General features: G+C 46.8%; 1 protein-coding gene across 1 annotated transcript in view; it reads right to left on the reverse strand.

Annotated features, from left to right (window-relative positions):
• LOC123743794 (transmembrane protein 178B) overlaps positions 1-24,170 on the reverse strand; it is a 187,471-nt gene that overhangs the window by 79,012 nt on the left and 84,289 nt on the right. The window contains exon 3 of the mRNA XM_082978052.1: positions 1,531-1,644. Coding sequence (XP_082834178.1) covers positions 1,531-1,644 — 114 coding nt within the window. The remainder of the gene's footprint in view (positions 1-1,530; positions 1,645-24,170) is intronic.

Below are 24,170 nucleotides of genomic sequence, written 5' to 3' on the forward strand. Positions count from 1 at the left end.
CCCTTGTTATTTTGGAGCCTTGAGGGGTACAGTCTATGTTCTTTAACCCTTGTTATTTTGGAGCCTTGAGGGATACAATATGTTCTTTAGCCCTTGTTATTTTGGAGCCTTGAGGGGTACAATATGTTCTTTAGCCCTTGTTATTTTGGTGCCTTGAGGGATACAGTCTGTGTTCTTTCAAATGACTGCATGCTAACCAAAGCTATCCTCTCATCTGGTCCAATAAAACGGATGACTGTTGTCCTTGACTGGAACCAAACTCCATCTCTTCTATAGTCCACATGGGATTACAATGGTGTGAATAGTTCCTGATGGGATTGGACAGTTCTAGAGCCGTATCTGCTGTATGGAGGGATGTTGTTACGCTCTGGAACCAGGAAGCTCTGGAACCAGGAAGTGTGGAGTATGTGGACACACACCATTCATGGATTTATGGGAATTTAAACCCGGCGCGGAACAGAGATGGAGACTGGCTTCAAAAATGCTTCTAACTGTAGAACCTGAAAACATCTATGTTTTTTCATCTGTAGCTGTCGACTGTGTTTGGTGCGTTTTATGCAGTACTGGGGTGGGATTATGTAAAGCTTCTGTCTTACCGAGGGGGAGAGAGGGAGGGGAGATGGGGGAGGAAGACAGAGGTGGTAAAAGAGAGGAAGAGAGGGAGAAGAGAGAGGAAGAGAGGGAGAGGAGAGAAAGAGGGAGAGGGAGAAGAGAGAGAAAGAGAGGGAGAGAGGGAGAGATGAGTGAGACAGAAAGAAGGCAGAAATGAAGGGGTGGAAGAGACAGAGTGAGAATGAAAGAGGGGAGGAAGACAGAGGTGAAGAAAGTGGCCAGAGAAGCGAGCAGCAGCCCTCCGTACATGACCCAAACTGTCATGCCTTCTCCCATCACTGACAATGTGTGTCAGGTGACAGGAAGTTTCTGAACATGACCCAAACTATCATGCCTTCTCCCTCCACTTACAGTGTGTGTCAGGTGACAGGAAGTTTCTGAACATGACCCAAACTATCATGCCTTCTCCCTCCACTTACAGTGTGTGTCAAGTGACAGGAAGTTTCTGAACATGACCCAAACTGTCATGCCTTCTCCCTCCACTTACAGTGTGTGTCAGGTGACAGGAAGTTTCTGAACATGGCCCAAACTATCATGCCTTCTCCCTCCAATTACAGTGTGTGTCAGGTGACAGGAAGTCTCTCAACCTCAAAGCTTTCTCCTTCTCTCTTTTTCACCACTAGATAAAGTCTAACAAATCCATTCACCTGGGATATAGAATCCTCGTAATATAATAGTCAATGCATAATTACACATACAAAATGTAAGGGAAATATACAGACATCACTGCTGGAAACAGGGGATGTCTGTGTAGAGAATACAGAAACTACACATACAGACATCACTGCTGGAAACAGGGGATGTCTGTGTAGAGAATACAGAAACTACACATACAGACATCACTGCTGGAAACAGGGGATGTCTGTGTAGAGAATACAGAAACCCTGTTGAAGAAAATAAAGAATGGGAGAGACTTACGCAAAGAGTGCCACTCATCCTGTCGTATGGTCTTTGTGATGTTATACGAGAGGTTCTTGGGTATCGTTGCTGAAGAGTAGTGGTATTTGATATAGGAACATCTGGCAATGGAACCTGGAGGCAGAGAGAGAGAGGGAGGAGAGAGAGAGAGAGAGAGAGAGAGAGAGAGAGAGAGAGGGGGAGGAGAGAAGGGAGGAGAGAGATGGAGAGAAGGGAGGAGAGAGAGAGAGGAGAGAAGGGAGGAGAGAGAGAGGAGAGAAGTTAGGAGAGAGAGAGAGAGAGAGAGAGAGAGAGAGAGAGAGGGGGAGGAGAGAAGGGAGGAGAGAGATGGAGAGAAGGGAGGAGAGAGAGAGAGAGAGAGAAAGAGAGAGAGAGGGGGGGTGAGAGAGAGGGGGGAGAAGGGAGGAGGAGAAAAGGGACGAGAGAGAGAGAGAGAGAGAGAGAGAGAGAGAGAGAGAGAGAGGGACGATTGAAGGGAGGAGAGAGAGAGAAAGAGAGAGAGAGAGCGGGAAGAGAGCGGGGAGAGAGAGAGGGGGGGAGAGAGAGAGAGAGAGAGAGCGAGAGAGGGACGAGAGAAGGGAGGAGAGAGAGAGAGAAAGGGGGAGAGAAGGGATGAGAGACAGAGAGAGACAGAGAGAGAGAGAGAGAGAGAGAGAGAGAGAGAGAGAGAGAGAGAGAGAACCAGTTTAGATGTGTTATAGTGACAACAACACCTTAAAGAACGTCACCTCCTGAATAGGTGTCATTTCAGATCACAATGACTTGATGAACACTTAAAGGTTCTGTATGGTTTAGTTTTGTTAAAGGGTTGACAGATGAAAAGGTTATTTCTGTTAGACAGTCATTCAATAACCAGTCATGGACATCACATTGTTGTATTGAGACAATGGGCTGATGGGCTCTATTATATTAAACACGCTGTGTCTGTTCAATTGATGGAAAAAGTCCAGTTCATTTCCTTTAGATTTTAGTAGCGTGACATCCCAGCAGTCTGAGGAATCATTTTATTCAGTTCATTTCCTTTAGATTTTAGTAGCGTGACATCCCAGCAGTCTGAGGAATCATTTTATTCAGTTCATTTCCTTTAGATTTTAGTAGCGTGACATCCCAGCAGTCTGAGGAATCATTTGATTCAGTTCATTTCCTTTAGATTTTAGTAGCGTGACATCCCAGCAGTCTGAGGAATCATTTTATTCAGTTCATTTCCTTTAGATTTTAGTAGCGTGACATCCCAGCAGTCTGAGGAATCATTTTATTCAGTTCATTAATAAAATGTTTATAAATCCTTCAGTGATAGGAGCGACGCTGCATTAAAAATGAGTTTTAACAATGTGACATTCCTATTCATCTATAAACGTGTTTGACTGTGTATCAGGTCGGTGGTTCACCTCAACAATTCCATTACAATGTCAGACACGTTAAGGTCACCTCATCTGACCCTGACTAGACTCCTCGCCATAGAATTAGGATAGAGGAAAACTAGAATGGCTATAGAAAAACTAGAATGATATAGAAAAACTACAATGGTATAGAAAAACTAGAATGGATATAGAAAAACTAGAATGATATAGAAAAACTAGAATGGCTATAGAAAAACTAGAATGGATATAGAAAAACTAGAATGGATATAGAAAAACTAGAATGATATAGAAAAACTAGAATGGATATAGAAAAACTAGAATGATATAGAAAAACTAGAATGCGATAGAAAAACTAGAATGGATATAGAAAAACTAGAATGGATATAGAAAAACTAGAATGGATATAGAAAAACTAGAATGGATGTAGAAAAACTAGAATGGATATAGAAAAACTAGAATGGATATAGAAAAACTAGAATGGATATAGAAAAACTAGAATGGATATAGAAAAACTAGAATGATATAGAAAAACTAGAATGGATGTAGAAAAACTAGAATGGATGTAGGAAAACTAGAATGGCTATAGAAAAACTAGAATGGATATAGGAAAACTGGAATGGATATAGAAAAACTAGAATGGATATAGAAAAACTAGAATGGATATAGAAAAACTAGAATGGATATAGAAAAACTAGAATGATGTAGAATAACTAGAATGATATAGAAAAACTAGAATGGATGTAGAAAAACTAGAATGGATATAGAAAAACTAGAATGATATAGAAAAACTAGAATGGCTATAGAAAAACTAGAATGGCTATAGAAAAACTAGAATGGATATAGAAAAACTAGAATGATATAGAAAAACTAGAATGGCTATAGAAAAACTAGAATGCTATAGAAAAACTAGAATGGATATAGAAAAACTAGAATGGATATACAAAAACTAGAATGGATATACAAAAACTAGAATGGATGTAGAAAAACTAGAATGGATATAGAAAAACTAGAATGGCTATAGAAAAACTAGAATGATATAGAAAAACTAGAATGGATATAGAAAAACTAGAATGGATATAGAAAAACTAGAATGGATATAGAAAAACTAGAATGATATAGAAAACTAGAATGGATGTAGAAAAACTAGAATGGATATAGGAAAACTGGAATGGCTATAGAAAAACTAGAATGGATATAGAAAAACTAGAATGATATAGAAAAACTAGAATGGATATAGAAAAACTAGAATGGATATAGAAAAACTAGAATGGATATAGGAAAACTAGAATGGCTATAGAAAAACTAGAATGGATATAGAAAAACTAGAATGGATATAGAAAAACTAGAATGGATATAGAAAAACTAGAATGGATATAGAAAAACTAGAATGGATATAGAAAAACTAGAATGGATATAGAAAAACTAGAATGGATATAGAAAAACTAGAATGATATAGAAAAACTAGAATGGATGTAGAAAAACTAGAATGGATGTAGGAAAACTAGAATGGCTATAGAAAAACTAGAATGGATATAGGAAAACTGGAATGGATATAGAAAAACTAGAATGGATATAGAAAAACTAGAATGGATATAGAAAAACTAGAATGGATATAGAAAAACTAGAATGATGTAGAATAACTAGAATGATATAGAAAAACTAGAATGGATGTAGAAAAACTAGAATGGATATAGAAAAACTAGAATGATATAGAAAAACTAGAATGGCTATAGAAAAACTAGAATGGCTATAGAAAAACTAGAATGGATATAGAAAAACTAGAATGATATAGAAAAACTAGAATGGCTATAGAAAAACTAGAATGCTATAGAAAAACTAGAATGGATATAGAAAAACTAGAATGGATATACAAAAACTAGAATGGATATACAAAAACTAGAATGGATGTAGAAAAACTAGAATGGATATAGAAAAACTAGAATGGCTATAGAAAAACTAGAATGATATAGAAAAACTAGAATGGATATAGAAAAACTAGAATGGATATAGAAAAACTAGAATGGATATAGAAAAACTAGAATGATATAGAAAACTAGAATGGATGTAGAAAAACTAGAATGGATATAGGAAAACTGGAATGGCTATAGAAAAACTAGAATGGATATAGAAAAACTAGAATGATATAGAAAAACTAGAATGGATATAGAAAAACTAGAATGGATATAGAAAAACTAGAATGATATAGAAAAACTAGAATGGATATAGGAAAACTAGAATGGCTATAGAAAAACTAGAATGGATATAGGAAAACTGGAATGGCTATAGAAAAACTAGAATGGATATAGAAAAACTAGAATGATATAGAAAACTAGAATGGATATAGAAAACTAGAATGATATAGAAAAACTAGAATGGATATAGAAAAACTAGAATGGATGTAGAAAAACTAGAATGATATAGAAAAACTAGAATGGATATAGAAAAACTAGAATGGATATAGAAAAACTAGAATGATATAGAAAAACTAGAATGGATATAGAAAATCTAGAATGGATGTAGAAAAACTAGAATGATATAGAAAAACTAGAATGGGTATAGAAAAACTAGAATGGATATAGAAAAACTAGAATGGATATAGAAAAACTAGAATGGATAGAATGGATATAGAAAAACTAGAATGGATATAGAAAAACTAGAATGGTTATAGAAATGATATAGAAAAACTAGAATGGATATAGAAAAACTAGAATGGATATTAACCCTCTCATGATGGTCCAAAGGTCAGTCATGTTGGTCAGGGAGTTGGTCGACTACGGTTTACCAGTGCTGTGATTAAGATATCGTGTAAAACAATGACTGTGAAGACTGTATCTGCACTGTGTGTGTGTGTGTGTGTTAGCTAGCTAGACAGACAGTTTTAGAAGAAGGATTCCATACAGTTTTTATTTTTATTTTTAATTAACTGCCAATATGACAAAATTCCACTGAAACAATGCAGTCGATCACACAGACCACAGCCATACGCTCAAACCAGTAGAGACAGGACTGGCTCAAACCAGTAGATAACAGGACTGGCTCAAACCAGTAGAGACAGGACTGGCTCAAACCAGTAGAGACAGGACTGGCTCAAACCAGTAGATAACAGGACTGGCTCAAACCAGTAGAGACAGGACTGGCTCAAACCAGTAGAGACAGGACTGGCTCAAACCAGTAGATAACAGGACTGGCTCAAACCAGTAGATAACAGGACTGGCTCAAACCAGTAGATAACAGGACTGGCTCAAACCAGTAGAGACAGGACTGGCTCAAACCAGTAGAGACAGGACTGGCTCAAACCAGTAGAGACAGGACTGGCTCAAACCAGTAGAGACAGGACTGGCTCAAACCAGTAGAGACAGGACTGGCTCAAACCAGTAGATAACAGGACTGGCTCAAACCAGTAGAGACAGGACTGGCTCAAACCAGTAGAGACAGGACTGGCTCAAACCAGTAGAGACAGGACTGGCTCAAACCAGTAGATAACAGGACTGGCTCAAACCAGTAGAGACAGGACTGGCTCAAACCAGTAGAGACAGGACTGGCTCAAACCAGTAGATAACAGGACTGGCTCAAACCAGTAGAGACAGGACTGGCTCAAACCAGTAGATAACAGGACTGGCTCAAACCAGTAGAGACAGGACTGGCTCAAACCAGTAGAGACAGGACTGGCTCAAACCAGTAGAGACAGGACTGGCTCAAACCAGTAGAGACAGGACTGGCTCAAACCAGTAGAGACAGGACTGGCTCAAACCAGTAGAGACAGGACTTAGACACGGTGTAAATGCAACAAGTACTGATATTGGAGCAGCAGGTAGCCTAGTGGTTAGAGCGTTGGACTAGTGACCCGAAAGGTTGCAAGATTGAATCCCCCGAGCTGACAAGGTAAAAATCTGTCATTCTGCCCCTGAACAAGGCAGTTAACCTACTGTTCCCCGGTAGGCTGTCATTGAATAATAAGAATTTGTTCTTAACTGACATGTAACATATGCAGGCTGTTTCACAACTGGCTGTGATTGGGAGTCCCATAGGGGCGGAGCACAACTGTCCCAGCGTCATCCGGGTTTGGCCGGTGTAGACCGTCATTGTAAATAAGAATTTGTTCTTGCCTAGTTAAATAAAGGTTCAATAAATAAATATAAATATATATATATATAAAATAATAATACTCACAACTTTACAAAAAAACTAAAACTGAGACGTTTATGTTTACAAATATTTTAGAGGAAACTTATACGTATTTAAAAACAGATATAAAACCTGGATAAAATGTATTTATAATTATATTATCATATTTTAGTTTGACTATAATTCCATTACATAATTTCTGATCATCACATGCCTTACATATTATTAGAAGTGCACCAGGCAGAAACCTCTCCGCTCTTTCCTGGTTGCTAAAATCTCAACAGTTAATACATTTTTTTTTTTTTTTTTTTTTTTTTCTTCACCTTTATTTAACCAGGTAGGTAAGTTGAGAACAAGTTCTCATTTACAATTGCGACCTGGTCAAGATAAAGCAAAGCAGTTTGACACATACCACAACACAGAGTTACACATGGAGTAAAACAAATATACAGTCAATAATACAGTAGAAAATAAGTCTATGTACAATGTGAGCAAATGAGGTGAGATAAGGGAGGTAAAGGCAATAAAGTCCATGGTGGCAAAGTAAATACAATATAGCAAGTAAAACACTGGAATGGTAGATTTGTAGTGGAAGAAAGTGCAAAGTAGAAATAGAGATAATGGGGTGCAAAGGAGCAAAATAAATAAATAAATACAGTAGGGGAAGAGGTAGTTGTTTGGGCTACATTATAGATGGGCTATGTACAGGTGCAGTGATCTGTGAGCTGCTCTGACAGCTGGTGCTTAGAGCTAGTGAGCGAGATAAGTGTTTCCAGTTTCAGAGATTTTTGTAGTTCGTTCCAGTCATTGGCAGCAGAGAACTGGAAGGAGAATGGTAAGCATAGAAATAACACGCATAGAACAGATCTACCGCTTCTTAGACTGGCTTTCAATGAGAACGACAGATCTATAACTGACATTTCTACATGAATTTGGTCAGGTTGGTCAGGTTTTTTTGCACTGTATTTTAGAGGCTGTTTATCTCTGTACACTGACCCTCTGATACAGCCACTCACATACGACCTGCTGCGACTCTGTTTATCTCTGTACACTGACCCTCTGATACAGCCACTCACATACGACCTGCTGCTACTCTGTTTATCTCTGTACACACTGACCCTCTGATACAGCCACTCACATACAACCTGCTGCTACTCTGTTTATCTCTGTACACTGACCCTCTGATACAGCCACTCACATACGACCTGCTGCTACTCTGTTTATCTCTGTACACACTGACCCTCTGGTACAGCCACTCACATACGACCTGCTGCTACTCTGTTTATCTCTGTACACACTGACCCTCTGGTACAGCCACTCACATACGACCTGCTGCTACTCTGTTTATCTCTGTACACTGACCCTCTGATACCGACACTCACATACGACCTGCTGCTACTCTGTTTATCTCTGTACACTGACCCTCTGATACAGCCACTCACATACGACCTGCTGCTACTCTGTTTATCTCTGTACACACTGACCCTCTGATACAGCCACTCACATACGACCTGCTGCTACTCTGTTTATCTCTGTACACACTGACCCTCTGGTACAGCCACTCACATACGACCTGCTGCTACTCTGTTTATCTCTGTACACTGACCCTCTGATACAGCCACTCACATACGACCTGCTGCTACTCTGTTTATCTCTGTACACACTGACCCTCTGGTACAGCCACTCACATACGACCTGCTGCTACTCTGTTTATCTCTGTACACACTGACCCTCTGATACAGCCACTCACATACGACCTGCTGCTACTCTGTTTATCTCTGTACACTGACCCTCTGATACAGCCACTCACATACGACCTGCTGCTACTCTGTTTATCTCTGTACACTGACCCTCTGATACAGCCACTCACATACGACCTGCTGCTACTCTGTTTATCTCTGTACACACTGACCCTCTGACACAGCCACTCACATACGACCTGCTGCTACTCTGTTTATCTCTGTACACACTGACCCTCTGATACAGCCACTCACATACGACCTGCTGCTACTCTGTTTATCTCTGTACACACTGACCCTCTGATACAGCCACTCACATACGACCTGCTGCTACTCTGTTTATCTCTGTACACACTGACCCTCTGACACAGCCACTCACATACGACCTGCTGCTACTCTGTTTATCTCTGTACACTGACCCTCTGATACAGCCACTCACATACGACCTGCTGCTACTCTGTTTATCTCTGTACACTGACCCTCTGATACAGCCACTCACATACGACCTGCTGCTACTCTGTTTATCTCTGTACACTGACCCTCTGATACAGCCACTCACATACGACCTGCTGCTACTCTGTTTATCTCTGTACACACTGACCCTCTGATACAGCCACTCACATACGACCTGCTGCTACTCTGTTTATCTCTGTACACACTGACCCTCTGATACAGCCACTCACATACGACCTGCTGCTACTCTGTTTATCTCTGTACACACTGACCCTCTGATACAGCCACTCACATACGACCTGCTGCTACTCTGTTTATCTCTGTACACACTGACCCTCTGATACAGCCACTCACATACGACCTGCTGCTACTCTGTTTATCTCTGTACACTGACCCTCTGATACAGCCACTCACATACGACCTGCTGCTACTCTGTTTATCTCTGTACACTGACCCTCTGATACAGCCACTCACATACGACCTGCTGCTACTCTGTTTATCTCTGTACACTGACCCTCTGGTACAGCCACTCACATACGACCTGCTGCTACTCTGTTTATCTCTGTACACTGACCCTCTGATACAGCCACTCACATACGACCTGCTGCTACTCTGTTTATCTCTGTACACACTGACCCTCTGATACAGCCACTCACATACGACCTGCTGCTACTCTGTTTATCTCTGTACACTGACCCTCTGATACAGCCACTCACATACGACCTGCTGCTACTCTGTTTATCTCTGTACACTGACCCTCTGGTACAGCCACTCACATACGACCTGCTGCTACTCTGTTTATCTCTGTACACTGACCCTCTGGTACAGCCACTCACATACGACCTGCTGCTACTCTGTTTATCTCTGTACACTGACCCTCTGATACAGCCACTCACATACGACCTGCTGCTACTCTGTTTATCTCTGTACACTGACCCTCTGATACAGCCACTCACATACGACCTGCTGCTACTCTGTTTATCTCTGTACACTGACCCTCTGATACAGCCACTCACATACGACCTGCTGCTACTCTGTTTATCTCTGTACACACTGACCCTCTGATACAGCCACTCACATACGACCTGCTGCTACTCTGTTTATCTCTGTACACTGACCCTCTGATACAGCCACTCACATACGACCTGCTGCTACTCTGTTTATCTCTGTACACTGACCCTCTGATACAGCCACTCACATACGACCTGCTGCTACTCTGTTTATCTCTGTACACTGACCCTCTGATACAGCCACTCACATACGACCTGCTGCTACTCTGTTTATCTCTGTACACTGACCCTCTGATACAGCCACTCACATACGACCTGCTGCTACTCTGTTTATCTCTGTACACTGACCCTCTGATACAGCCACTCACATACGACCTGCTGCTACTCTGTTTATCTCTGTACACTGACCCTCTGATACAGCCACTCACATACGACCTGCTGCTACTCTGTTTATCTCTGTACACTGACCCTCTGATACAGCCACTCACATACGACCTGCTGCTACTCTGTTTATCTCTGTACACTGACCCTCTGATACAGCCACTCACATACGACCTGCTGCTACTCTGTTTATCTCTGTACACACTGACCCTCTGATACAGCCACTCACATACGACCTGCTGCTACTCTGTTTATCTCTGTACACACTGACCCTCTGATACAGCCACTCACATACGACCTGCTGCTACTCTGTTTATCTCTGTACACTGACCCTCTGATACAGCCACTCACATACGACCTGCTGCTACTCTGTTTATCTCTGTACACTGACCCTCTGATACAGCCACTCACATACGACCTGCTGCTACTCTGTTTATCTCTGTACACACTGACCCTCTGATACAGCCACTCACATACGACCTGCTGCTACTCTGTTTATCTCTGTACACACTGACCCTCTGATACAGCCACTCACATACGACCTGCTGCTACTCTGTTTATCTCTGTACACACTGACCCTCTGATACAGCCACTCACATACGACCTGCTGCTACTCTGTTTATCTCTGTACACACTGACCCTCTGATACAGCCACTCACATACGACCTGCTGCTACTCTGTTTATCTCTGTACACACTGACCCTCTGATACAGCCACTCACATACGACCTGCTGCTACTCTGTTTATCTCTGTACACACTGACCCTCTGATACAGCCACTCACATACGACCTGCTGCTACTCTGTTTATCTCTGTACACTGACCCTCTGATACAGCCACTCACATACGACCTGCTGCTACTCTGTTTATCTCTGTACACACTGACCCTCTGATACAGCCACTCACATACGACCTGCTGCTACTCTGTTTATCTCTGTACACTGACCCTCTGATACAGCCACTCACATACGACCTGCTGCTACTCTGTTTATCTCTGTACACTGACCCTCTGATACAGCCACTCACATACGACCTGCTGCTACTCTGTTTATCTCTGTACACACTGACCCTCTGATACAGCCACTCACATACGACCTGCTGCTACTCTGTTTATCTCTGTACACACTGACCCTCTGATACAGCCACTCACATACGACCTGCTGCTACTCTGTTTATCTCTGTACACTGACCCTCTGATACAGCCACTCACATACGACCTGCTGCTACTCTGTTTATCTCTGTACACACTGACCCTCTGATACAGCCACTCACATACGACCTGCTGCTACTCTGTTTATCTCTGTACACTGACCCTCTGATACAGCCACTCACATACGACCTGCTGCTACTCTGTTTATCTCTGTACACTGACCCTCTGATACAGCCACTCACATACGACCTGCTGCTACTCTGTTTATCTCTGTACACTGACCCTCTGATACAGCCACTCACATACGACCTGCTGCTACTCTGTTTATCTCTGTACACTGACCCTCTGATACAGCCACTCACATACGACCTGCTGCTACTCTGTTTATCTCTGTACACTGACCCTCTGATACAGCCACTCACATACGACCTGCTGCTACTCTGTTTATCTCTGTACACTGACCCTCTGATACAGCCACTCACATACGACCTGCTGCTACTCTGTTTATCTCTGTACACTGACCCTCTGATACAGCCACTCACATACGACCTGCTGCTACTCTGTTTATCTCTGTACACTGACCCTCTGATACAGCCACTCACATACGACCTGCTGCTACTCTGTTTATCTCTGTACACACTGACCCTCTGATACAGCCACTCACATACGACCTGCTGCTACTCTGTTTATCTCTGTACACACTGACCCTCTGATACAGCCACTCACATACGACCTGCTGCTACTCTGTTTATCTCTGTACACACTGACCCTCTGATACAGCCACTCACATACGACCTGCTGCTACTCTGTTTATCTCTGTACACACTGACCCTCTGATACAGCCACTCACATACGACCTGCTGCTACTCTGTTTATCTCTGTACACTGACCCTCTGATACAGCCACTCACATACGACCTGCTGCTACTCTGTTTATCTCTGTACACTGACCCTCTGATACAGCCACTCACATACGACCTGCTGCTACTCTGTTTATCTCTGTACACACTGACCCTCTGATACAGCCACTCACATACGACCTGCTGCTACTCTGTTTATCTCTGTACACACTGACCCTCTGACACAGCCACTCACATACGACCTGCTGCTACTCTGTTTATCTCTGTACACACTGACCCTCTGATACAGCCACTCACATACGACCTGCTGCTACTCTGTTTATCTCTGTACACACTGACCCTCTGATACAGCCACTCACATACGACCTGCTGCTACTCTGTTTATCTCTGTACACACTGACCCTCTGATACAGCCACTCACATACGACCTGCTGCTACTCTGTTTATCTCTGTACACACTGACCCTCTGATACAGCCACTCACATACGACCTGCTGCTACTCTGTTTATCTCTGTACACTGACCCTCTGATACAGCCACTCACATACGACCTGCTGCTACTCTGTTTATCTCTGTACACACTGACCCTCTGATACAGCCACTCACATACGACCTGCTGCTACTCTGTTTATCTCTGTACACTGACCCTCTGATACAGCCACTCACATACGACCTGCTGCTACTCTGTTTATCTCTGTACACTGACCCTCTGATACAGCCACTCACATACGACCTGCTGCTACTCTGTTTATCTCTGTACACACTGACCCTCTGATACAGCCACTCACATACGACCTGCTGCTACTCTGTTTATCTCTGTACACACTGACCCTCTGATACAGCCACTCACATACGACCTGCTGCTACTCTGTTTATCTCTGTACACTGACCCTCTGATACAGCCACTCACATACGACCTGCTGCTACTCTGTTTATCTCTGTACACTGACCCTCTGATACAGCCACTCACATACGACCTGCTGCTACTCTGTTTATCTCTGTACACACTGACCCTCTGATACAGCCACTCACATACGACCTGCTGCTACTCTGTTTATCTCTGTACACACTGACCCTCTGATACAGCCACTCACATACGACCTGCTGCTACTCTGTTTATCTCTGTACACTGACCCTCTGATACAGCCACTCACATACGACCTGCTGCTACTCTGTTTATCTCTGTACACACTGACCCTCTGATACAGCCACTCACATACGACCTGCTGCTACTCTGTTTATCTCTGTACACTGACCCTCTGATACAGCCACTCACATACGACCTGCTGCTACTCTGTTTATCTCTGTACACTGACCCTCTGATACAGCCACTCACATACGACCTGCTGCTACTCTGTTTATCTCTGTACACTGACCCTCTGATACAGCCACTCACATACGACCTGCTGCTACTCTGTTTATCTCTGTACACTGACCCTCTGATACAGCCACTCACATACGACCTGCTGCTACTCTGTTTATCTCTGTACACTGACCCTCTGATACAGCCACTCACATACGACCTGCTGCTACTCTGTTTATCTCTGTACACACTGACCCTCTGATACAGCCACTCACATACGACCTGCTGCTACTCTGTTTATCTCTGTACACACTGACCCTCTGATACAGCCACTCACATACGACCTGCTGCTACTCTGTTTATCTCTGTACACACTGACCCTCTGATACAGCCACTCACATACGACCTGCTGCTACTCTGTTTATCTCTGTACACACTGACCCTCTGATACAGCCACTCACATACGACCTGCTGCTACTCTGTTTATCTCTGTACACACTGACCCTCTGATACAGCCACTCACATACGACCTGCTGCTACTCTGTTTATCTCTGTACACTGACCCTCTGATACAGCCACTCACATACGACCTGCTGCTACTCTGTTTATCTCTGTACACTGACCCTCTGATACAGCCACTCACATACGACCTGCTGCTACTCTGTTTATCTCTGTACACACTGACCCTCTGATACAGCCACTCACATACGACCTGCTGCTACTCTGTTTATCTCTGTACACACTGACCCTCTGACACAGCCACTCACATACGACCTGCTGCTACTCTGTTTATCTCTGTACACTGACCCTCTGATACAGCCACTCACATACGACCTGCTGCTACTCTGTTTATCTCTGTACACTGACCCTCTGGTACAGCCACTCACATACGACCTGCTGCTACTCTGTTTATCTCTGTACACTGACCCTCTGGTACAGCCACTCACATACGACCTGCTGCTACTCTGTTTATCTCTGTACACTGACCCTCTGATACAGCCACTCACATACGACCTGCTGCTACTCTGTTTATCTCTGTACACTGACCCTCTGATACAGCCACTCACATACGACCTGCTGCTACTCTGTTTATCTCTGTACACACTGACCCTCTGATACAGCCACTCACATACGACCTGCTGCTACTCTGTTTATCTCTGTACACACTGACCCTCTGATACAGCCACTCACATACGACCTGCTGCTACTCTGTTTATCTCTGTACACACTGACCCTCTGATACAGCCACTCACATACGACCTGCTGCTACTCTGTTTATCTCTGTACACACTGACCCTCTGATACAGCCACTCACATACGACCTGCTGCTACTCTGTTTATCTCTGTACACACTGACCCTCTGATACAGCCACTCACATACGACCTGCTGCTACTCTGTTTATCTCTGTACACTGACCCTCTGATACAGCCACTCACATACGACCTGCTGCTACTCTGTTTATCTCTGTACACTGACCCTCTGATACAGCCACTCACATACGACCTGCTGCTACTCTGTTTATCTCTGTACACACTGACCCTCTGATACAGCCACTCACATACGACCTGCTGCTACTCTGTTTATCTCTGTACACACTGACCCTCTGATACAGCCACTCACATACGACCTGCTGCTACTCTGTTTATCTCTGTACACACTGACCCTCTGATACAGCCACTCACATACGACCTGCTGCTACTCTGTTTATCTCTGTACACTGACCCTCTGATACAGCCACTCACATACGACCTGCTGCTACTCTGTTTATCTCTGTACACTGACCCTCTGATACAGCCACTCACATACGACCTGCTGCTACTCTGTTTATCTCTGTACACACTGACCCTCTGATACAGCCACTCACATACGACCTGCTGCTACTCTGTTTATCTCTGTACACTGACCCTCTGATACAGCCACTCACATACGACCTGCTGCTACTCTGTTTATCTCTGTACACTGACCCTCTGATACAGCCACTCACATACGACCTGCTGCTACTCTGTTTATCTCTGTACACTGACCCTCTGATACAGCCACTCACATACGACCTGCTGCTACTCTGTTTATCTCTGTACACTGACCCTCTGATACAGCCACTCACATACGACCTGCTGCTACTCTGTTTATCTCTGTACACTGACCCTCTGATACAGCCACTCACATACGACCTGCTGCTACTCTGTTTATCTCTGTACACTGACCCTCTGATACAGCCACTCACATACGACCTGCTGCTACTCTGTTTATCTCTGTACACTGACCCTCTGATACAGCCACTCACATACGACCTGCTGCTACTCTGTTTATCTCTGTACACACTGACCCTCTGATACAGCCACTCACATACGACCTGCTGCTACTCTGTTTATCTCTGTACACACTGACCCTCTGATACAGCCACTCACATACGACCTGCTGCTACTCTGTTTATCTCTGTACACTGACCCTCTGATACAGCCACTCACATACGACCTGCTGCTACTCTGTTTATCTCTGTACACACTGACCCTCTGATACAGCCACTCACATACGACCTGCTGCTACTCTGTTTATCTCTGTACACACTGACCCTCTGATACAGCCACTCACATACGACCTGCTGCTACTCTGTTTATCTCTGTACACTGACCCTCTGATACAGCCACTCACATACGACCTGCTGCTACTCTGTTTATCTCTGTACACACTGACCCTCTGATACAGCCACTCACATACGACCTGCTGCTACTCTGTTTATCTCTGTACACACTGACCCTCTGGTACAGCCACTCACATACGACCTGCTGCTACTCTGTTTATCTCTGTACACTGACCCTCTGATACAGCCACTCACATACGACCTGCTGCTACTCTGTTTATCTCTGTACACACTGACCCTCTGGTACAGCCACTCACATACGACCTGCTGCTACTCTGTTTATCTCTGTACACACTGACCCTCTGATACAGCCACTCACATACGACCTGCTGCTACTCTGTTTATCTCTGTACACTGACCCTCTGATACAGCCACTCACATACGACCTGCTGCTACTCTGTTTATCTCTGTACACTGACCCTCTGATACAGCCACTCACATACGACCTGCTGCTACTCTGTTTATCTCTGTACACACTGACCCTCTGACACAGCCACTCACATACGACCTGCTGCTACTCTGTTTATCTCTGTACACACTGACCCTCTGATACAGCCACTCACATACGACCTGCTGCTACTCTGTTTATCTCTGTACACACTGACCCTCTGATACAGCCACTCACATACGACCTGCTGCTACTCTGTTTATCTCTGTACACACTGACCCTCTGACACAGCCACTCACATACGACCTGCTGCTACTCTGTTTATCTCTGTACACTGACCCTCTGATACAGCCACTCACATACGACCTGCTGCTACTCTGTTTATCTCTGTACACTGACCCTCTGATACAGCCACTCACATACGACCTGCTGCTACTCTGTTTATCTCTGTACACTGACCCTCTGATACAGCCACTCACATACGACCTGCTGCTACTCTGTTTATCTCTGTACACACTGACCCTCTGATACAGCCACTCACATACGACCTGCTGCTACTCTGTTTATCTCTGTACACACTGACCCTCTGATACAGCCACTCACATACGACCTGCTGCTACTCTGTTTATCTCTGTACACACTGACCCTCTGATACAGCCACTCACATACGACCTGCTGCTACTCTGTTTATCTCTGTACACACTGACCCTCTGATACAGCCACTCACATACGACCTGCTGCTACTCTGTTTATCTCTGTACACACTGACCCTCTGACACAGCCACTCACATACGACCTGCTGCTACTCTGTTTATCTCTGTACACACTGACCCTCTGATACAGCCACTCACATACGACCTGCTGCTACTCTGTTTATCTCTGTACACACTGACCCTCTGATACAGCCACTCACATACGACCTGCTGCTACTCTGTTTATCTCTGTACACACTGACCCTCTGATACAGCCACTCACATACGACCTGCTGCTACTCTGTTTATCTCTGTACACTGACCCTCTGATACAGCCACTCACATACAACCTGCTGCTACTCTGTTTATCTCTGTACACACTGACCCTCTGATTCAGCCACTCACGTACGACCTGCTGCTACTCTGTTTATCTCTGTACACACTGACCCTCTGATACAGCCACTCACATACGACCTGCTGCTACTCTGTTTATCTCTGTACACACTGACCCTCTGATACAGCCACTCACATACGACCTGCTGCTACTCTGTTTATCTCTGTACACTGACCCTCTGACACAGCCACTCACATACGACCTGCTGCTACTCTGTTTATCTCTGTACACACTGACCCTCTGATACAGCCACTCACATACGACCTGCTGCTACTCTGTTTATCTCTGTACACACTGACCCTCTGATACAGCCACTCACATACGACCTGCTGCTACTCTGTTTATCTCTGTACACACTGACCCTCTGACACAGCCACTCACATACGACCTGCTGCTACTCTGTTTATCTCTGTACACACTGACCCTCTGATACAGCCACTCACATACGACCTGCTGCTACTCTGTTTATATCTGTACACACTGACCCTCTGATACAGCCACTCACATACGACCTGCTGCTACTCTGTTTATCTCTGTACACTGACCCTCTGATACAGCCACTCACATACGACCTGCTGCTACTCTGTTTATCTCTGTACACACTGACCCTCTGATACAGCCACTCACATACGACCTGCTGCTACTCTGTTTATCTCTGTACACTGACCCTCTGATACAGCCACTCACATACGACCTGCTGCTACTCTGTTTATCTCTGTACACTGACCCTCTGATACAGCCACTCACATACGACCTGCTGCTACTCTGTTTATCTCTGTACACACTGACCCTCTGACACAGCCACTCACATACGACCTGCTGCTACTCTGTTTATCTCTGTACACTGACCCTCTGACACAGCCACTCACATACGACCTGCTGCTACTCTGTTTATCTCTGTACACACTGACCCTCTGATACAGCCACTCACATACGACCTGCTGCTACTCTGTTTATCATATATCCTGTTGCCTAGTCACCTTCCCCCTATACATATCTCTACCTATATCATTCTGGTAATAAATGATTATTTTTAACATTATTTTTATGAAAAGGGATTCTACTTTATAAATGAGGCCAAAAACGTGATTGATTTATTTTGATGATATTAGTGACTTGGTTAAAACATGTTTGTCCTGGTTACATATAGTAGTGTGGTTTCAATTCTACATGGAAAAACACAGCTCTGTCTGTGTGTGTGTGTGTGTGTGTGTGTGTGTGTGTGTGTGTGTGTGTGTGTGTGTGTGTGTGTGTGTGTGTGTGTGTGTGTGTGTGTGTGTGTGTGTGTGTGTGTGTGTGTGTGTGTGTGTGTGTGTGTGTGTGCGACCACACGTGCATGGCGTGCAGGCGCACATGCAAACACACACACACAAACACACAAACAAACATACACACACACACACACACACACACTAAAACACACAATTGTCTTATATGAGCTGCTATAGAGTTTCCTAATGGCCAGAGAGAGACAGAGAGGCCAGGAAGAGACAGAGGCCAGGAAGAGACAGAGAGGACAGAGTGAGACAGAGAGGCCAGAGAGAGACAGAGAGAGACAGAGAGCCCAGGGAGAGACAGAGAGCCCAGGGAGAGAGACAGAGAGGCCAGAGAGAGAGACAGAGAGGCCAGAGAGAGACAGAGAGGCCAGAGAGAGACAGAGAGCCCAGGGAGAGACAGAGAGACCAGGGAGAGACAGAGAGCCCAGGGAGAGACAGAGAGACCAGGGAGAGACAGAGAGACCAGGGAGAGACATAGAGGCCAGGGAGAGACAGAGAGTCCAGGGAGAGAGACAGAGAGGGTAGAGAGAGAGACAGAGAGGCCAGAGATAGACGGAGGGCCAGAGAGAGACGGAGAGGCCAGGGAGAGACAGAAAGACCAGGGAGAGACAGAAAGACCAGGGAGAGACAGAGAGACCAGGGAGAGACAGAGAGACCAGGGAAAGACAGAGAGGCCAGGGAGAGACAGAGAGTCCAGGGAGAGAGACAGAGAGGGTAGAGAGAGAGACAGAGAGGCCAGAGATAGACGGAGGGCCAGAGAGAGACGGAGAGGCCAGGGAGAGACAGAAAGACCAGGGAGAGACAGAGAGACCAGGGAGAGACAGAGAGCCCAGGGAGAGACAGAGAGGCCAGAGTGAGACAGAGAGGCCAGAGAGAGACAGAGAGGCCAGAGAGAGACAGAGAGGCCAGAGAGAGACAGAGAGGCCAGAGAGAGACAGAGAGACCAGGGAGAGACAGAGAGCCCAGGGAGAGACAGAGAGACCAGGGAGAGAGAGAGGCCAGGGAGAGACAGAGAGCCCAGGGAGAGACAGAGAGCCCAGGGAGAGACAGAGAGGCCAGAGAGAGACAGAGAGGCCAGAGAGAGACAGAGAGGCCAGAGAGAGACAGAGAGGCCAGAGAGAGACAGAGGCCAGAGAGAGACAGAGAGAGACAGAGAGCCCAGGGAGAGACAGAGAGACCAGGGAGAGACAGAGAGGCCAGGGAGAGACAGAGAGCCCAGGGAGAGACAGAGAGGCTAGGGAGAGACAGAGAGGCCAGGGAGAGACAGAGAGACCAGGGAAAGACAGAGAGACCAGGGAGAGAGACAGAGATACCAGGGAGAGACAGAGAGACCAGGGAGAGAGGCCAGGGAGAGACAGAGAGACCAGGGAGAGACAGAGGCCAGGGAGAGACAGAGAGCCCAGGGAGAGACAGAGATACCAGGGAGAGACAGAGAGACCAGGGAGAGAGAGAGGCCAGGGAGAGACAGAGAGCCCAGGGAGAGACAGAGATACCAGGGAGAGACAGAGAGGCCAGGGAGAGACAGAGAGCCCAGGGAGAGACAGAGATACCAGGGAGAGACAGAGAGGCCAGGGAGAGACAGAGAGGCCAGAGTGAGACAGAGAGGCCAGAGAGAGACAGAGAGGCCAGAGAGAGACAGAGAGGCCAGAGAGAGACAGAGAGGCCAGAGAAAGACAGAGAGGCCAGAGAGAGACAGAGAGGCCAGAGAGAGACAGAGAGACCAGGGAAAGACAGAGAGGCCAGGGAGAGACAGAGAGGCCAGGGAAAGACAGAGAGGCCAGGGAGAGAGACAGAGAGGGCAGAGATAGAGACAGAGAGGCCAGAGATAGACGGAGGGCCAGAGAGAGACAGAGAGACCAGGGAGAGACAGAGAGCCCAGGGAGAGACAGAGAGACCAGGGAAAGACAGAGAGTCCAGGGAGAGAGACAGAGAGGGCAGAGAGAGAGACAGAGAGGCCAGAGATAGACGGAGGGCCAGAGAGAGACGGAGAGGCCAGGGAGAGACAGAAAGACCAGGGAGAGACAGAAAGACCTGGGAGAGACAGAGAGACCAGGGAGAGACAGAGAGACCAGGGAAAGACAGAGAGGCCAGGGAGAGACAGAGAGTCCAGGGAGAGAGACTGAGAGGGTAGAGAGAGAGACAGAGAGGCCAGAGATAGACGGAGGGCCAGAGAGAGACGGAGAGGCCAGGGAGAGACAGAAAGACCAGGGAGAGACAGAGAGACCAGGGAGAGACAGAGAGCCCAGGGAGAGACAGAGAGACCAGGGAAAGACAGAGAGGCCAGGGAGAGAGACAGAGAGACCAGGGAGAGAGAGAGGCCAGGGAGAGACAGAGAGACCAGGGAGAGACAGAGAGGCCAGGGAGAGACAGAGAGGCCAGAGTGAGACAGAGAGGCCAGAGAGAGACAGAGAGGCCAGAGAGAGACAGAGAGGCCAGAGAGAGACAGAGAGGCCAGAGAGAGACAGAGAGACCAGGGAGAGACAGAGAGGCCAGAGAGAGACAGAGAGGCCAGAGAGAGACAGAGGCCAGAGAGAGACAGAGAGAGACAGAGAGCCCAGGGAGAGACAGAGAGACCAGGGAGAGACAGAGAGGCCAGGGAGAGACAGAGAGACCAGGGAGAGACAGAGAGCCCAGGGAGAGACAGAGAGCCCAGGGAGAGACAGAGAGGCCAGAGAGAGACAGAGAGGCCAGAGAGAGACAGAGAGGCCAGAGAGAGACAGAGAGGCCAGAGAGAGACAGAGGCCAGAGAGAGACAGAGAGAGACAGAGAGCCCAGGGAGAGACAGAGATACCAGGGAGAGACAGAGAGGCCAGGGAGAGAGAGAGGCCAGGGAGAGACAGAGAGCCCAGGGAGAGACAGAGAGCCCAGGGAGAGACAGAGATACCAGGGAGAGACAGAGAGACCAGGGAGAGACAGAGAGGCCAGGGAGAGACAGAGAGGCCAGAGTGAGAAAGAGAGGCCAGAGAGAGACAGAGAGGCCAGAGAGAGACAGAGAGGCCAGAGAGAGACAGAGAGGCCAGAGAGAGACAGAGAGGCCAGAGAGAGACAGAGAGGCCAGAGGGAGACAGAGAGGCCAGAGAGAGACAGAGAGGCCAGAGAGAGACAGAGGCCAGAGAGAGACAGAGAGAGACAGAGAGCCCAGGGAGAGACAGAGAGACCAGGGAGAGACAGAGAGGCCAGGGAGAGACAGAGAGCCCAGGGAGAGACAGAGAGGCTAGGGAGAGACAGAGAGGCCAGGGAGAGACAGAGAGACCAGGGAAAGACAGAGAGGACAGGGAGAGACAGAGAGGCCAGGGAAAGACAGAGAGGCCAGGGAGAGAGACAGAGAGGGCAGAGAGAGAGACAGAGAGGCCAGAGATAGACGGAGGGCCAGAGAGAGACAGAGAGACCAGGGAGAGACAGAGAGCCCAGGGAGAGACAGAGAGACCAGGGAAAGACAGAGAGGCCAGGGAGAGACAGAGAGGCCAGGGAAAGACAGAGAGGCCAAGGAGAGAGACAGAGAGGGCAGAGAGAGAGACAGAGAGGCCAGAGATAGACGGAGGGCCAGAGAGAGACGGAGAGGCCAGGGAGAGACAGAGAGCCCAGGGAGAGAAAGAAAGACCAGGGAAAGAGAGAGAGACCAGGGAGAGACAGAGAGGCCAGGGAAAGACAGAGAGGCCAGGGAGAGAGACAGAGAGGGCAGAGAGAGAGACGGAGAGGCCAGAGATAGACGGAGGGCCAGAGAGAGACGGAGAGGCCAGGGAGAGACAGAAAGACCAGGGAGAGACAGAGAGACCAGGGAGAGACAGAGAGCCCAGGGAGAGACAGAGAGACCAGGGAAAGACAGAGAGGCCAGGGGGAGAGACAGAGAGGCCAGAGAGAGAGAGACAGAGAGGCCAGAGAGAGACAGAGAGGCCAGAGAGAGACAGAGAGGCCAGGGAGAGAAAGAGAGGGCAGGGAGAGAAAGAGAGGCCAGGGAGAGACAGAGAGACAGAGGACAGAGAGGCCAGAGAGATACAGAGAGGCCAGAGAGAGACAGAGAGACAGAGGACAGAGAGGCCAGAGAGAGACAGAGAGGCCAGGGAGAGACAGAGGACAGAGAGGCCAGGGAGAGAAAGAGAGTCCAGGGAGAGACAGAGTGGCCAGGGAGAGACAGAGATGCCAGGGAGAGAAAGAGAGGTCAGGGAGAGAAAGAGAGGACAGGGAGAGAAAGAGAGGCCAGGGAGAGAAAGAGAGGCCAGGGAGAGAAAGAGAGACCAGGGAGAGACAGAGAGGCCAGGGAGAGACAGAGAGGCCAGGGAGAGAAAGAGAGGTCAGGGAGAGAAAGAGAGGCCAGGGAGAGAAAGAGAGGCCAGGGAGAGAAAGAGAGGCCAGGAAGAGACAGAGAGGCCAGGGAGAGAAAGAGAGGCCAGGGAGAGACAGAGAGGCCAGGGAGAGAAAGAGAGGCCAGGGAGAGACAGAGAGGCCAGGGAGAGACAGAGAGACCAGGGAAAGACAGAGAGGCCAGGGGGAGAGACAGAGAGGCCAGAGAGAGAGAGACAGAGAGGCCAGAGAGAGACAGAGAGGCCAGAGAGAGACAGAGAGGCCAGGGAGAGAAAGAGAGGGCAGGGAGAGAAAGAGAGGCCAGGGAGAGACAGAGAGACAGAGGACAGAGAGGCCAGAGAGATACAGAGAGGCCAGAGAGAGACAGAGAGACAGAGGACAGAGAGGCCAGAGAGAGACAGAGAGGCCAGGGAGAGACAGAGGACAGAGAGGCCAGGGAGAGAAAGAGAGGCCAGGGAGAGACAGAGTGGCCAGGGAGAGACAGAGATGCCAGGGAGAGACAGAGAGGCCAGGGAGAGAAAGAGAGGCCAGGGAGAGAAAGAGAGGCCAGGGAGAGACAGAGAGGC

This window comes from Salmo salar, chromosome 07, assembly GCF_965601325.2.
Source record: "Salmo salar chromosome 07, fSalSal1, whole genome shotgun sequence".
NCBI lineage: Eukaryota > Metazoa > Chordata > Actinopteri > Salmoniformes > Salmonidae > Salmo > Salmo salar.